General features: G+C 43.7%; 1 protein-coding gene across 2 annotated transcripts in view; it reads right to left on the bottom strand.

The window, feature by feature from the left end:
* TMEM130 (transmembrane protein 130) overlaps positions 1 to 16,523 on the bottom strand; it is a 79,832-nt gene extending 63,309 nt beyond the window's left edge. For both annotated transcript variants that reach the window (XR_016313520.1, XM_089682737.1), the window contains exons 1-2: positions 16,365 to 16,523; positions 5,849 to 6,154 (exon numbers count right to left, since the gene is read on the bottom strand). Coding sequence is in view for 1 of the 2 variants with exons in the window: in XM_089682737.1 (XP_089538863.1) it covers positions 5,849 to 6,154; positions 16,365 to 16,491 (433 nt within the window). In the remaining variant the exon portion in view is untranslated. The remainder of the gene's footprint in view (positions 1 to 5,848; positions 6,155 to 16,364) is intronic.
* Positions 16,524 to 16,916: the final 393 nt, after the last annotated feature.

Raw genomic sequence — 16,916 nt, 5'->3', positions numbered from 1 at the left:
ATGCGTGAGGGTTATTGGTGGACCTTGTCAGTGGTGGGTAGTTGTGTGGAGACTCGACTCAGCGAGAGCCAATAGAATGGGTCCCTTCAAGCACGTGACGATTATGTAGGTAGGTGAGGAGCACCATGCAGGAATAGAAAGTCTAGGAAATTCCAGCCAGTTGGAGAACAGAAAGTCTTGGAATTTCCAGCTGGTTGAAGAATATGATCACTTTATTACAGTTCAACATAGCCAGCACGTTTCAGGGGATTTAGACTCCAACTTCTTTAGGGATCTAGGTACATCTTCCTTCTGTATCAAACTGTATTGTAAATGTACTGTCCCCTTATATTGTAAAACGCTGCGTAAACTGTTAGCGCTATACAGGGCTTTCTTTCTGCCGGAACGCGGCGGTACTGCGTTCCGCCACCTTTTTCTTCTTGTCCCCGCTCACCGACTGCCTCTGCAGAGCTGACAAGCTATGCAGAGCAGCGAAAGTGACAGGTGCCGGACGCGGCTTGTTTATGTCATGCTTGCGCGTGCCCGGCACCTGTCACTGCCGCTGCTCACAGCCGGTGAGCGGGGACATGCACGCTTCACCCCCCCCCCCTCTACCGCCAGCGTGTAAACATCGGGGGCGCGCGGCCACCCCCATAGGAAAGGTGTATCTTAGTACACCCGGCGGTGCGCGCTGACGTCATCACGCCCTCTGCTCGTCGATCCTACCATAGCGCGGATCGTCAGCATCAGGTAAGGAGCGGCGATACAATTTTTCTCGCTTTTCTTGCTAATGTGGGGGGGGGCAGTGTTACTCGCTATTCTTACTAATGTGGGGGGGGGGGCGGTGTTAATTCCATACATTTACTTTTATAGCCCCTCCCAAATTTTACTTGCATTCCTGTTCTCTAAAGGGGTGGTCCTAGGGTTTGATGGGGGCGTGGCCAGGTTTGGGTGGGGGAGTTCCACCTCCTTTCCTCTGAGAAAAAAAGCCCTGGCGCTATATATATATATATATATATATATAATAATCTGTTGGTCATAGTGTTTTTGATGGAAACACTACCAAAGCCCTGAAGAAGGGGACGCCCCAATCCAATGTTTTATACCCAGGCCGGTGCTAGACTATTTTGCATCCTAGGCGAAACAAGCTACTTGCCCCCCCCCCCCCCCAAAAAAAAATAAAACTTCAACATTTAAAAATTTAAAAAAACAGTAAAACTAAACTAGCAATACTGCCAGGATTGATACAGGGGGTGCTGTAGGGTAACAAGCTCGAGATCAGCAGAGATTGGGCTGGGAGGAGGAGAAGACACTGTCGAGCACCTGTTTCCTCCACCGGATCCCGCTCCAGCAGATAATGCTAGGCACCACCTCCTTCTTGCTGGGCCCAACCTGCAAGGCCTACCATGACCCACCAGCACAGCAGGATCCCCCTTGGAACCCCCTAGGAATGCAAACTGCAAGCAGGGGGTAGTTATGTAACTCACCCTAAAGCATTACCAGCCTATGCACAGCAAATAAAAATGGATGTAGCAACCCTGTAAGGTGGATCAGAGGCAGGGACATCCCTGGGTGCAGGTGGCATGCAACCTACCCCATTCCCCACCCTGTCCCTGCTGGAAGTTCTCCTGTCCCTGGTCAGAGTTCAGTGCTGTCACTTAATATATGACCTGTCAGAGCCAGAGAATCAATCAGCAGGTTGCTTACCATGAGCCAACCCCATCCAGGGGGAGTAGGGCAGTCAGCATGCATCCAGAGTGTCTCACCAGGGTCCCAGCTCTCTATAGATCCCAGCAAATGCAGCACACCATGACAGCTCACTTCACATTGCTCTGCTCTGTGTGTACAGGAAGTGCCAACCCACTCCCGGCAACTTGACTGGCTGACAGCCAACCCGCTCTCAGGAACTTGACTGGCTGACAGCCAACTCACTCCCGGGAACTTGACTGGCTGACAGCCAACCCAATCCCGGGAACTTCACTGGCCGACAGCCAACCCACTCCCGGGAACTTCACTGGCTGACAGCCAACCCACTCTTGGGAACTTCACTGGCTGACAGCATCCCACGCCTCCTCACTATCACATTGAGAAGGAAACAGTGACAATGGCTGGGAGCGCTAGGGACAGGCTGTGAACAGGCTACAGCACTGTGGTCCCTGGGCGGAACGACAGCCAGAGGCAGCTGAGAAAGGGACGGAGAGACAGCAGAAAGAAGGCACACGGAGACTGGGTAGAGGAGGTCGGAGCAGGAATAGCCAAGGGGAGGGAGGGGGGACACCAGCGGCTGTGGCTGCACCCTAGGTGGCAGTGCGCCCTAGGCGACTGCCTAGTTTGCCTAATGGTAGTGTTGGCCCTGTTGATATCAAACGCTAATATCGTAATCATTGTTCTCCAACTGACTGGAGATTCTGATACATGGCATTCCTTACCTACCTAAAAAATTATATGAAACTAAAGTCTAAAACATTTAAAGCAGAACTTAACTGTACCTGAGCTTCGCAAACTGAAAACACTATTTCAATCATAGAATTTAAATGGAAAAAGCACAGCGCCCAGGACCAATCTACTAACAACCAATTTTAAGTGAAATGCTGCTGTGCATAGGTATATAAACCAAAACAAATTTTCTCAATATAAACCAGCGCAAAACACAAATATTACAATAATGAGTGAATATAAAATTATATAAAAAAAAATTTTTTTAAATAATCTTTAAAATCCAGTGATAAATATAAGTGACCACAAACCCGTGACATATAAAAATTAAAAAATATAAAAATTATTTCATGAATCAAAAGTCCAGTGATCCCCAAAAAAACTTTCTAAAAAATAATCTTCAGTGCTTCAAATAATTCTTCCAGCATCCACCAGTGCCAAAACCAACATAAACCGCACTCACCAGATATTGGTGAGTAAAACACCATTCAGGATTATTTAGGGCTCCTGGACCCCCTTTGAGGACTCCTCTATTTTCCACCTCAGATCTATGGGTATTTCTCCACTCGTCCCCTCGCCAAATCACCAAGTTCCAAAAAGGATAAAAAGGACTAATAGTGTAATACTGTTATACCCCTTATTATTTAATTTAAGCCAAACCACTCACATTTCATAGGATAAAAACCAGCATTTATTTATAGACATCAATCGAATTTTGCAAGACATCAATCGAGTCTTGAGAACGCCCTGTGGGTGGGGCGAAACGCATTGACGTATTTCCGGTTGGTCTCCCGAACATCCGACGTCATTTCCGGTGAGCGGAACGCACGCCGAGGGGTGCGTTCCAGGCAGCCATTTTGACTAGTGGAGGAAGCTTTCTCTATGGAGGCTGTCATCCTGCTGTATACAAGGCTGTGAGTTCCTAGGAGCTGTGGAAATTCAATTGCTGTTTGAAAATTTGATTGATGTCTATAAATAAATGCTGGTTTTTATCCTATGAAATGTGAGTGGTTTGGCTTAAATTAAATAATAAGGGGTATAACAGTATTACACTATTAGTCTTTTTCTCCTTTTTGGAACTTGGTGAATTGGCGAGGGGACGAGTGGAGAAATACCCATAGGTCTGAGGTGGAAAATAGAGGAGTCCACAAAGGGGGTCCAGGAGCACTAAATAATCCTGAATGGTGTTTTACTCACCAATATCTGGTGAGTGTGGTTTATGTTAGTTTTGGCACTGGTGGATGGTGGAAGAATTATTTGAAGCACCGAAGATTATTTTTTAGAAAGTTTTTTTGGGGATCACTGGACTTTTGATTCATGAAATAATGTTTATATTTTTTAATTTTTAAATGTCACGGGTTTGTGGTCACTTATATTTATCACTGGACTTTAAAGATTATTTAAAAAATTTTTTTTATATAATTTTATATTCACTCATTATTGTAATATTTGTGTTTTGCGCTGGTTTATATTGAGAAAACTATTTCAATCATGTTTAATATTCAAAGAAAACGCACCCATGTATGCGTGTCTACATGCTTTATTTTGTTGAGAAATCACTTTGAAAAACATCTGGCAAGCATTCCTAGCTATGGCCATCTTGAGCAAGGACAGATGATTCATGTAGCATTTAATTCCTGGAATCCATCTGTCCTTAGCTCAGGCATACATGCAGGAGGGTGTGCTTGGCTGAGAAAGCCCCCCTTCCTGCTGAAAGAAAAAAATGCTGATGAAGACTCCTAGGATGTATGACATAATCTTGGCTTAGGCCAAAAACTAGGAAGTAACTGAAGAAATGTAAAAAAAAAGTTTAAACAAAGTATATATACCTTGCTATCTATTTACTATAGCTAGCAGCATAAGGATTAAAAATGAATAAAGTAATTGTAAAGGCCTTTTTTCACATTAAAACTAAAAATACTGTTATACTTACCTGCTCTGTGCAGTGGTATTGCACAGATTGGTCCCTTACCTCCTCTTTTGAAGTCCCCTGCTAGCACACTGCACTTTTTCTTCTTCTGAGTACCTCCTCAGCAAGTCGACTGCTGAGGGGGCACTTGTGTGGGTACACTCCTTAGACGGACTGTGTGCATCCATAGACACCCAGCATTACATGACCACGCCCTCACTGTCTCTTCACAGGATTTACTGACAGCAGGAGCCTATGCCTGTTTCTCCTGTGAGACGTGGAAGAGAGGAGAACGGGGCTGCAGACAGGACTGTGCTGGATGGTTGACAGGTGCTACGTGAGTGTTTAGGGATGGGTGGGGTAACAGGCAGTGGAGCATTTTTTACCTTATTGCATAGAATGCATTAAGGTAAACAAAACACTTAGACTTTAGAACCACTTTAATGTTGATTGAGACAGATTAGTTCTACTTTAATTACTGGTTACTAAGCCCACACATGGAGGATCAATAGTAAGGTGTGGGAGGTGGAAGAGGTAGACCAACCCTAGACTTTTCAGAAAATGCATATTTCAGGGTTTTCAATGACCTGCAATGTAAGACACATACAAACCAGAAGCAAACATGCATGTGTCGTATAAAAACATAACAGTGAAAACAGACCCTGAGCGATGCTTGAAGGCCCCTGCTCAACAGGAATACCACAAAGTGTATGCACTTCTTCTCAACTCCTGATCAATGACTGTATCAAAGGCTGCAACAACCCAAGCATTGTCAGACCCATGCCTGTCCTACCTGTACTCAAGAGATATGCACAGGTGTTAACGGCCCCATAGAACATAAAGGTAATCATTTTGTTATGCATTGTTGCATGTTACCCATCAAGTGTAAAATCGCACAGGTGTGAACAGGGAATAATACTCATTTACACTTGAAAAATGAAGGCTTCTGGAGGACACCTTCTGTCTCATTTGCAGCAGTGAAGAGCAATTTGACCGCCCTGATGATAAATGAAAAGATGTCTAGCATTTTGCATGACTCCCGTGCTAAATTCCTACAAGTGGGGCCCCTTGGTGATTGTACGCTCTTCCCACTCTGCATCTGACCAGCCTGGGCAACTTCTGGCTGCTGATGCCACCACCCAAGCCTGCAGGAAACCCCCACCCCCTCTTTCCCCACTATCCGTTCTCCTGCTCCTTTGCATTACTTACTTATTAATTACTTGTTTCCCTCATGAACATGCAAATCAGTGCATAATTTGATAGACATGCATTTCTTTTGAATTTTTTGTTGCTATTCTGTCTCTCAGTGTTACAATACATCTACCATTCGATTTTTAGACTGATCATTTCTTTGTGAGTGGGCAAACATTCAAAATCAGCAGGGGATCAAATACTTATTTCCTTCACTGTATGCCTGAGGCTGAAATGGTGGCTTTATGGAAAGTGACATCTATAGCCTTTCTCCAGCTCAGACAGTATGGTGGAATGCTAAAAACACTTCTTTGATAAGTCAACGGTGCTTACTTGTCACTTGGAGTTCTGTAGTGTTCCGAGCAATTGGCTCACATGAGGGGCAACTCCTCTCGGTTACCCAGACTGAAACCTGGAAAGTTCCTGGGCTATTACATTGCAGCATTAAGGCAGAACTGGTGTCGTTCTCTGTGTGATGGGTGAGCAGTAGCGGAGAGTAGATCCAGTGGAAATTATAAAGCTTGGGGTCCACAATAAGAATCATGCCATCATGTGATATCCCTAGACTGGCATTGACAGTAGCCAGTGCACCTGAGGTTATTGGACCATCTGATGTCATCTTCAGGATATAGGATTTATCTAAAAATACAGAAAATTAGGAACTGAAACAGGAATTGAGAGAAAAAAGCTAATCCATATTGTCACATGGTTGAGTAACTAAAGAAGATTTCATGTATTTAAAAATAAACAAAACCATACAGTGAGATCTCTCCTCTATACACTAAAGGTAATTTTAGTACATGCAAATATATTGCCAAATTTTTGGGGAAATATAGAAGTTGTAGTTGCACAGAGTAAATAGATAAAAGATTTGTCAAGCCTTAAAAATGCATGCAACTGCAACAAACACAATATTGTCCATAGGTGGTGCTTTAAAAGCTCTTATAGATCATCAGTTTAGAGTGGTGATATATAACATATGTAACACAATTTTTGTATATAGATTCCCCCAACGCATGTGTTTTTATTTTTATGTGTATGTGGTTTTTTGGGGGGGGCTCAAAATTTTGATGGTTTTAGTTGCTTGGGGTTAACTTTAATATTTACATTTTTTTTCACTAAACTTTATTATGATTTAATACACATCGTTTCTGAGTTTTTACTAGCTAGGAAAGAACAGAGATTCACTGGTCTCCCTCCTTTCTACCCAGAGACAACTGCCATGTGGGTTCTAGGCCCCCAAAAAACATGGATGGAGGGGGTCACACTGGGAGGCTTCTGGGGCCATCAGTTGACAGTCATATTTACATGCTTTCCTGGCTGTTGTAGCAAGGCTTGCATCAGTGGCAACAAAAAAGTTAATAGCAGTAGGAATTGCGACTGATACTCATTCGCTCAGCTTGTCTCAATATTTTTCCCCCAGAGGAACCCAAAAAATAATTTTCAGACCTTACTAAAACTAATTCTTTAGGGGTCAAGGAGGAAAATTCCACTTACATTGGTGGTCAGTAGGAAGAATGCCCCCCTTACAGTGATGGTAAAAATGTCACCCTTACAAACAGCTAAAAATATTATTGGTGTCACACTGATAGTTTTGCCACATAGCATTGTCCTGGAAATATAAAGGCAACATCAGATGGAAGGTCAATCAGCCACTGGTCAAGGTACCCCTAGCAAGCTCTAGAGCAGTCTTTCTCTACCTTTGTACCTTAGAGAAACCATTGAAATATTTTTTAGGCCTCGAGAAACCACTGTTAAATCCAAGTCATTGTTGGCCAGTAGGGAAAATGCCTCTTACAGTATATTGGTAGTTAGTGGGAAGAATGTCCCCTTCCAGTTATGGTCAGAATGCCTCACTTACAGATAGCTAAAAAGATCACTGACATTATGCCACTGAGTCTGCTATGTGGCATTTGCCCTGGAATTATGCAGACACCATCAAATGTGAGGACAATTTGTTACAGCTCAAGGAACCCCTAGGAGGAATGCTAGGGTTCCACAGAACCCTGGCTCAGAATGACTGCTCTAGAGGAACTATAGGATTCCACTGACCTCTGGTTGGGAATGACTGCTCTAGAGGAACCATAGGATTCCACAGAACCCTGGTTCAAAATGTCTGCTCTTGAGGAACTATAGGATTCCACAGAACCCTGGTTGAGCATGACTTCTCTAGAGGAACCATAGGATTCCACAAAACCCTGGTTGAGAATGACTGCTCTAGAGGAACCATAGAATTCCACAGATGCCTGGTTCCAAATGTCTGCTCAAGAGGAACTATAGGATTCCACTGAATCTGAGTTGAGACTTGGAAATTACTGTTCTAGCTGATCCTTAGGATTCCAGGGAAGCCTGACTGAGAATGACTGCATTAGCTACTAGCTGATCTGGCATTTCAGCACGACTACAAATCTACTAAGCGACATATCAGCATGGATGTCACATCACTACCTTAAACTCAATCTTTCAAAAACTGAGCTTGTAATATTTCCTCCTCCCCGATTCCCCACTTACGACTTTACCATTAAGATCAACAGCACAACCATTGGTCCTTCCCCTCATGCCAGGGTGCTAGGTGTAATCCTAGACTCTGACCTCTCCTTTGGGCCCCACATCCACTCACTGGCTAAATCCTACCACCTCAACCTCCAAAATATTTCCAAAATCCGCCCCTTTCTGACCAATGACACCACAAAACAACTTATCCACGCCTTGGTTAAAGCCCACCTCAATTACTGCAACTCCCTCCTCACTGGTCTACCGTTACACAGGCTATCCCCCTTCAGTCTATTATGAATACTGCTGCTAGACTCATACACCTTACCAACCGATCAGCGACTGCTGCCCCTCTCTGCCAATCCCTTCACTGGCTTCCACTAGCCCAACGTACAAAATTCAAAATACTAACCACAGCTTACAAAGCCATCCACAACACTGCCCCTAGCTACTTCACCAACCTCATCCACAGATACCGCCCAAATCGCCCACTCCGCTCCTCCCATGATATCCTCCTCTCTAGCTCCCTCATCACCTCCTCCCACGCTCGCCTCCAGGACTTCTCCACAGCCTCTCCCATCCTCTGGAACTCCCTACCACAGCATGTCTGGTCAGCCCCCACCCTGTCTGCCTTTAGGCGATCTTTGAAAACTCACTTCTTCAGGGAAGCCTACCCCACCTCCACCTAAGAACTGTACTTGAATCACCTCCGCCAGATCATCCCCCACAGTTATCACCTTTTGTATCACCTCCCCCTTCCTTTAGATTGTAAGCTCCACAAGCAGGGCCCTCACATTCCTTCTGTACTGAAATATATTGTAATTGTACTGTCTCCCTTATATTGTAAAGCGCTGCGCAAACTGTTGGCACTATATAAAGCCTGTATAATAATAATAATTGTCTGCAATCTTTGCACATCCTCTCAGATTCAAGGTATTTCTACCCATCATTATTCTAATCTCCATGTTGGCAAAGCAGAATCTCAGTTTACCGAGCCCTTGTTAAGGATATAACGATTTTATCAAAACTACAGCATGAAAGTGATAGTGAAATTCTGGGGAAAAAATACTTTGCATTGTAAAAATAAAACATATCTAATGACTGTTGTCCCATATCTGGCTGCTGCTGCAATCAATAAGACTCTTAAGCTAAGTTTACACTAGTAAAAGCCCTTGAACAGCGATCCATCATATTTGGCAGGCGGTGAGGAGGGGATATGTTGCCTCATTGACTGTTTTCACTATGCAAATGATGCACCACTGCACAGAAAGCTTGTGCTTTGCATGTAGTTTCAGGGTAGTCTTAGTGCTGTCCCATTGGCATGAATGGGTTGTTTTTGGCACTGGTACTGCTTGTCAAAAATGATAGGGGGGATCATTTTTGCTATAGCCATGAAGGAAATCATCACAGCATATGTACAACCCCATCCTGCTGCCTTTGCAGCTTAAAGGAAGCAGTAAAAATGTGGCTCAACCACCTGTTTTTACTACCTCCTGATGACAAAAGGAAATAAGCCTTATTTCCATGAATCCTGTACAACACTGAGCTGAAACTTAAGAGTCACAACTCTAGTACAGTTTCACAGAATACAAGGCATTTTGTGAATGGACATTGGAGGGGGCAACGGATGAAAGTCACAATCTTCTAAACTAGATCAGTCGTTCTGGTTTTATGAATGGTGGAGAGCGAGTGACCCTCTATGAGAACCTAGAACAGAAACTGTAGGTTTAAGTGCTAGAAGTTGCTGACTTACAGTGGTGTAAGGGATTTATGACAGTTAGGCCCATTTCACACAAATGTTCAGATTGGGTCCACCCAGGGGCGGACTGACCATTTGAAAACTCAGGCACTGCCGAGGGCCCTGGGTCAGTAGGGGGCCCCATGAGATGCCCCTGGTACCTTTTTCATAGGCTTTTTTGATTTGGGCAAGGACGCAGGGGCCCCATGATCCCCTATTGCCCGGGGGCCCCATGAGTTGTCAGTCCGCCCCTGTCCACCTCCCCGTTTTTCAGGTGAATTGGATCGGAACCTCTATTTTCCTCTACTAAGTGGCAGATGTAAACGAATATGTGTTCGTTTACACTCGCCAGCATCAAATCCAATCCGGACTGCCAAAAAGGGATGGTACGTTCCCCCTTCTGCCTGTTGGATCAGATGGTAGTTGGATGGAAATGGACAGGTGGTCTGTTTCCATCCGATCATCCACAAAGGACAGCGGGCATAGGCGGAGTGGACACGGACCGGTCATCTGCTTCCTCAGCAGGGATCAGCAGGCAAATCCCATGCTGAGTAAACGGATCCGCTGACGGATTGGCCCTGTGTAAAGGGGTCTTTGGCTAGAGTCACAGGTAGCGTATTGTGAACGCATGTCTTTGCACAATTTTTTTGGTGTGATTTTGCGCTTGCCCAGCCCCAGCATCCCTTTAACCACTTCCCGACTGGCCGTTGTATATAAACGGTGGCACTTCAGGGTCGGGTGGCCATTTATAAACGGCTTCCCCGCACCCTGCTTGTGCGCGCTCCCCGGGAGCGCGCAACACCGCGATCCGGTGCCCGCTGTGTCCTCCGGACACAGTAAAACACCGATCGTCGGACGGGACCTCTGTACGAGGTCCCGATCATGTGATCACTGATTGGCCAATCAGTGATCACATGCAAAGTAGTAAGCAAGATGTCACTTGTGACATCATTGCTTACTGCGTGTGAAATCTGTGAATGATCACAGAGGTCACATGGTACAAGGCTATTCACAACATCCTTGTACCATGTGACAAGCTGTGACCAATTACAGCTCACTCAGTATTTCTCAATGGCTGCAAGAATGCAGACAGAGAGAAAGAGAAATGATTGCTTTTACATCCTATATGGGTGTAAAAGCAATCAGTGTAAAAAAAAAAAAAAAAACTTCATCACTTCCCAAAAGTAGTACAGTGTCACCATGGTGACACTGTACTGCTAGGGTGACAGTATGTAAAATAAATAAATAAAATAAAATAAATAATAATATTAAAAATAAAAAAATGTAAAAAAAAATGTTTAAAAATTATAATTTTTGGTTATAAACTAATTTGGCTTTTTTTTTTACTAAAAAGATAACGGTAACGGAATAAAGTTTGGCCAAGATTTATGATGAAATATTGTTTATTTGCAAAATTTTATAAGAAAAACACTTTTTTCAAAATTTTTGGACATTTTCATTTACATAGCAAAAAAAATTTAAATCCCAGCGGTGAATAAATACCAGCAAAATAAAGTTTTATCTGTCTCAAAAAAATGGTAAAAAATTCATATGGGTACAGTGTTGCATGACCGCGCAATTGTCATTCAAAGTGTGACATTACTCAAAGCTGAAAATTGCCCTGGTCAGGAAGGGGGTAAAAGTGTCCGGACTGGAAGTGGTTAACAGGGTCCGTATACGCACGAAGGATCTGCTGATCACATGATTACACACCAACTTCTTATCATCAGTATGGACCAAAAGCTATATTTGACAGCTCGATCACTATGCTGGTAGCTCGCAGTGAGCTCGCTCTTAGCACAGAAAGCTCTAAAGCTCATAGATGCGTATGTGCATTACAGCCCTAAAGGCCTCTTAAAACGTGCATCCTTCATTGTTAACGGCACCCCAAATGTGGCAAGCAATACGCACAGTGTTGTGCAAGAAAAAACAAAAACTCACCAAACAGGGCAAAGTATGCGATTAAAAATGTGCAAAGCTTGAAGCCCAAAATAGTGCATGAGCTTCTGCTTTTCAGCTCCTTTCATGAACCCACCGGTAATGCGTTTTTCTATTTCTGCATGTTAACGCTCTTCAATATACCTGTAAATGCCTATGTGTGCATGGACACATAGGCTAACATAGAGGTGCATTTACATACAGAAAAAAAAAGCCAAACGCCTGTAAAAGTGGTGTTTTTGAAGCCCTGTGTGTAAGAGGCCTTATAATAAAAGTGTAATTCTAGTCAAGACCTCAGCTAAAATATACTCCCCTCTTCATTGTGAACCTGGAAAAGAAAAGATGTCTATATTTATTCTGCAGTCATTCTAGTACAGTCACATAACCGGGTCCCAGATCCGGCTTCAGTGTAAAGGAGGGACAGCTGACAATGGATGCCCCATAGTAAGTCTATGGGTGATGTCGCCCAGGTTCCGCAGCCGTTGTCGCAGTCCCTCCTCTACACTGAACCGCCATTGCAGAGATCATGTGACTGGACTGCAGAGACTTCAGAATAGGTAAGTATAGGCATCTTTCCTTTTACAGGTTAGACAAAATAGTCTTAGAATGGAGATTAGAGGAGATTTAAAGCAGAGGTTCAGTCTGTATAAAAAGAGAAGTCAGCAGCTACAGATCCTATAGCACAGTGGTTCTCAACCTGTGGGTCGCGACCCCTTTGGGGGTCGAACGACTCTTTCACAGGAGTCCCCTAAGACCATCAGAAAACACATATTTCCGATGTGTAAAGAGCAGCTACTGTGTAGAAAGCAGCTGCTGTGTTGAAAGCAGCTACTCTGTTAAAAGCAGCTACTGTGTTGAAAGCAGCAGTATTGGAGGTAAAACGACTCTCATGAATTATAATTACTGGGTAAATAATTTTATGGTTGGGGGTCACCACAACATGAGGAACTGTATTAAAGGGTCACGGCATTAGGAAGGTTGAGAACCACTGCTATAGCAGCTGACTGTTAACCATTTCCATACCGGGCACTTTTACCCCCTCCCAGGCCATTTTTCAGGTCTCAGCGCTCTCACACTTTGAATGACAATTGCGCGGTCATACAACATTGTACCCAAACTAAAATGTTATAATTTTCTTCACACAACTAGAGCTTTCTTTTGGTGGTATTTAATCACCACTGGGGTTTTTATTTTTTGCTAAAATAACAAAAAACATGTTTTTCTTTGTTTCTGTTATAAAAGTTTGCAAATAAATAATTGTTCTTCATAAATTTAGGCCGAGATGTATTCTGCTACATGTCTTTGGTGAAAATAACCGAAATTAGGATGCATTTTTTAGTTTGTAGGAAAGTTATAGAGTTCACAAACTATGGTATAGATCTGAAAATTGATCAATCCTGAAGTACTGACAGCCAATCTAATTTCTTGAGGCCCAAGAATGTCAGAACAGTACAGATGTCCCCCAAATGACCCCTTTTTGCAAAGTAGACAGTCCGACGTACTTCATAAGAGGCATGACGAGTTTTTTTGAAGTTGTATTTTTTTTGTCATAATTTTTCAGAAAATTAAAAAAGTAAAAGAATTATTTTCACTTTTTTTTTTTTACATACTGTCACCGGTGCAGTACAGCGTCATCATATAACTGGCATGGCGGTGATCAGGGACACTGACTGGTGACAGTATGAAAAAAAAAATGTAATTTTTTTTTTAATTTTTTTTATTATTTTTAATTTTTTATTACTTTTTTTTCTTTTCTTTAAGATTTTAGTTTTCATATTTCACTTTGACCAAAGTAGTACAATGTTACCATAGTAACATTGTACTACTTTGGGGAAGTGATCAGTATTTTTTTTTTACACAATTTGCTTATAGCAAAGAATTACTTTGCTATAAGCAAGCATTTACCTGAATGACATCGATTCATTCAGGGCTTTTTTTTTTTTTTTTTGTGCTTAGCTGTGATTTGGCCACGGCTAATCACATGACACAGCTGGGCTGTGATTGGCCCAGCTTGTGCATGTGATCGCTGTGACCATTCACAGCTAGGCACACTAGAATACAATGGATGGCATGAATGAAGCCATCCATTGTATACAGCTGTCATGTGACCTGCTGTGATTGGTCACATGGTTCCGGCAACGGGGCCAGTACTCAGATCTGTCATCGGCCACATCCGAGGTACGCGGCCGGTGACAGATCGTGCCGCTGCGCAGCTCTGCAGGCGAGCAAACTGCGAATGCCCGGGAGGATGCCATATGGCGTCCACCGGGAACGCTGAAGGATTTTGCCGACCGCTAAACGGCCATTGGCCAGGCGGCTAATGGTTAATGAATGGACATTTACCTGTCCCAGGATCCAGCACTGTCCTCCCCCTGGTTCTTCACTAGCCTCCGGGTTGGTAACTGTGGGCAACCAGATGTGCGGATTTTGGCTTCACAGCTGGGTGCCCACTGCACATGCGCGAGTCGCTCTGCACTTTGTGAATGGTCCTGTAGTCTTCTGGGACCTGTTACATGTTCCAGAAGACTGCGGAGAGGGAGGGGAGAGGAGAACCTCCACTCAGATCACCAAGCGGAAGTGGGAGAGGGTACCTGTCAAAACAAGGTGCCCACACCCCCTTCTCCAAAATGACATGCCAAGTTAGGCAGAGGAGGAGGGCGGGTGTCTTAAATTGGAACTTTCCCTTTTGGGTGGGGCTTTGCTTTAAACTTACTTTGGTTTTGACTTGAATTACACTTTAAAGTGGTTGTAAAGGCTGAAATTTTCTTACCTTCATGCATTCTATGCATGAAGGTAGAAAACCTTCTGTCTGCTGCTCCCCTCGCAGCCCCCCCCCCCAAATATTTACATGGACCCAATCTCAATCCAGTGATGTGCATGAGAGCAGTAGCTCCTCATTGTCTCTCTCTCCTCAGTGGCTAAGACACAGCAGTGACAGCCATTGACTCCCACTGCTGTCAATCACAGCCAGTGAGGAGAGAGATGGGGAAGGGGGTGAGCCACAATCTCTGTGCATTATACAGACATACAAAGGGGGGCTCAGGAGCAAACATGCCTGAGTACCCCAATAGCAAGTGTCTTGCTCTGGGGGCACTCAGCAGGGGGGGGGAAGAAGGTGGCAGGGGACCCAAGAAGAAGAGAATCGGGGCTGTCTTGTGCAAAACCATTACGCACAGCAGGTAATTATGACATGTTTATTTTTTATTTTAAACAGCCTTAAAGTGTTACTACACCCACAACAGTAAAAGCAGTCTGTACTGTATATGTAGTAAAGCATGCTTGTTATACTCACTGTGGAACCTAAGGGGATAATCCTCTGCACTGTGTAAAAAGGCTGTTTGATCCTGTCTTCTCTGCCCCTCCTCTTGTTCAAATTTCCACCTGATAATCAGACTGGACCCGTAGCCCTTCTGCACATGCTCAGTTTAGTGCGTATTGCTAGAGAGGTATTTTTTTCTTGGGAGGGTGCATGTGATTAGCAAGGGGCCAATTAGCATTTTCCAGACAGAGGGGCAGGGGCAGGGGCGGACTCTTGGGGCCCCGGGCAATAGGGGATCATGAGGCCTCTGTATCCTCGCCCACACTCAAACCACACCCAAAAAAGCCTATGAAAGGTATCAGGGGCATCTCATAGGGCCTCCCACTGACCCTGGGCCCTCGGGCAGTGCCCGAGTTCCCAAATGGTCAGTTCGCCCCTGGTCAGGGGTTTTGCATCCTCCAAGAGCAGAAAGAAAACTCTTCCTAGAAGCTTTAACCAGTGCTCTGCTGAAGTCACAAAACTGCTCTAACTGCTGATGAGAAAAGGTATTTAGCAGTTTATTTTTACTGAAATAATTGCATTTCCATGTAGTGTGTACTGTGGGAGACCAGATATAGTGAATGCAGGGTCCTGGGTTTAGTAACACTTTAAAGTCAAAGACAAAAATGGATGCAGAGAAGCAAACCCGCTGCATATCAGAACATGTTTTAAATAGCTTGAGATCCTTGCATAAACCCAATTGTGATTGGTTCCTTTAATTCTGAAGGCAACAATGGACACTGCAGGCCAACTATGCTTATGGGGGTGGGGGGACAAACAACTGGGCATTTTGGACATGAAATGGACAATCACTATTATTTGCCCAACGTAAGACTTTTCATTTTTAATTAAATTAATGTAATTATTTTTATTTTAAAATGTACGAAGGGAGAGCTATACAATACAAGAGCATGAACATGTCTCTTAGATTGTAAGCTCCAAGGAGCAGAGCCCTCCGAACCCTCTTGTATTGAAGTGTATTGTTGCTGTATTGTCTCCCGTTATATTGTAAAGCGCTGAGCAAACTGTTGACGCTATATAAATCCTGTATAATAATAATGTAATCTAAAAACTATGATGTTTATACAATAATGATTTCTGATAAATAAATAATGCCTGCTCTCCTATTCCATGGCCTCCTATACATTGGGAAGCAGTGATTTTTCTTGTCTATGATTGGAGCTAATCCCCTGTATGTAATGCAGTGTATTAGACACACACCTAGGACTGTCTACAGAATGATCATATCTGATAGTAGGATGACAGTGATCAGCTAGATCCCTCTGTGTCATGTCTACATAATAAACCCAGGACTTGTTCTATGGCCCGTATTGGGTATACTATGTATTATATATTGGATATACAGTAAATAGGTCACTTACTTGCAGATACACAGGTAAAAGCAGCAGCAATAACAAAGAGAAGACCCGGGGCCATCAGATCCATGCCAGGGGCCATGTGAGCCCGACACAATGGCAGAGAATGGGAGATGTGAAGACGCTTTATCATATGACAGCTGACACCTTGCCTTCCCAGAGCATGTGTATAATGGAGCGAGGCATCATACCGCCATCTACAGGACGACACAGGGAACTGACACTGATCACAGCAGTACAGTAGAAAGTCTTATTTCCATCATAAGTCCTCCAAAATATTCCTATTTCTAGGACAGTCAGTGGAATCATACAACTCAGTCCTTTATGTCCTTGATCGACGCACATCCACCACCTCCTGCGCTCGAGGACTCAGATCAGAGGAGGGCCGATCGAGTAAAATGATATTGTTCATCCAACACTGATCAAAGGTTATGCAGCTCTAACACGAAGCTGGGGAAGCTCGATATTGACTGTAGTAGACAACAAAACCTACCTTGCGCATTACCTCAGTAAACAGTTCATGAATTTATTGCTAAATTATACTTTCAAGAGTAGTAG

This window comes from Staurois parvus, unplaced genomic scaffold, assembly GCF_062004578.1.
Source record: "Staurois parvus isolate SC_StPar_1 unplaced genomic scaffold, SC_StPar_1.0 ptg000297l, whole genome shotgun sequence".
Lineage (NCBI taxonomy): Eukaryota > Metazoa > Chordata > Amphibia > Anura > Ranidae > Staurois > Staurois parvus.
Note: the sequence above shows the minus strand (reverse complement) of the source record. Positions and strands in the feature narration are given on the sequence as shown.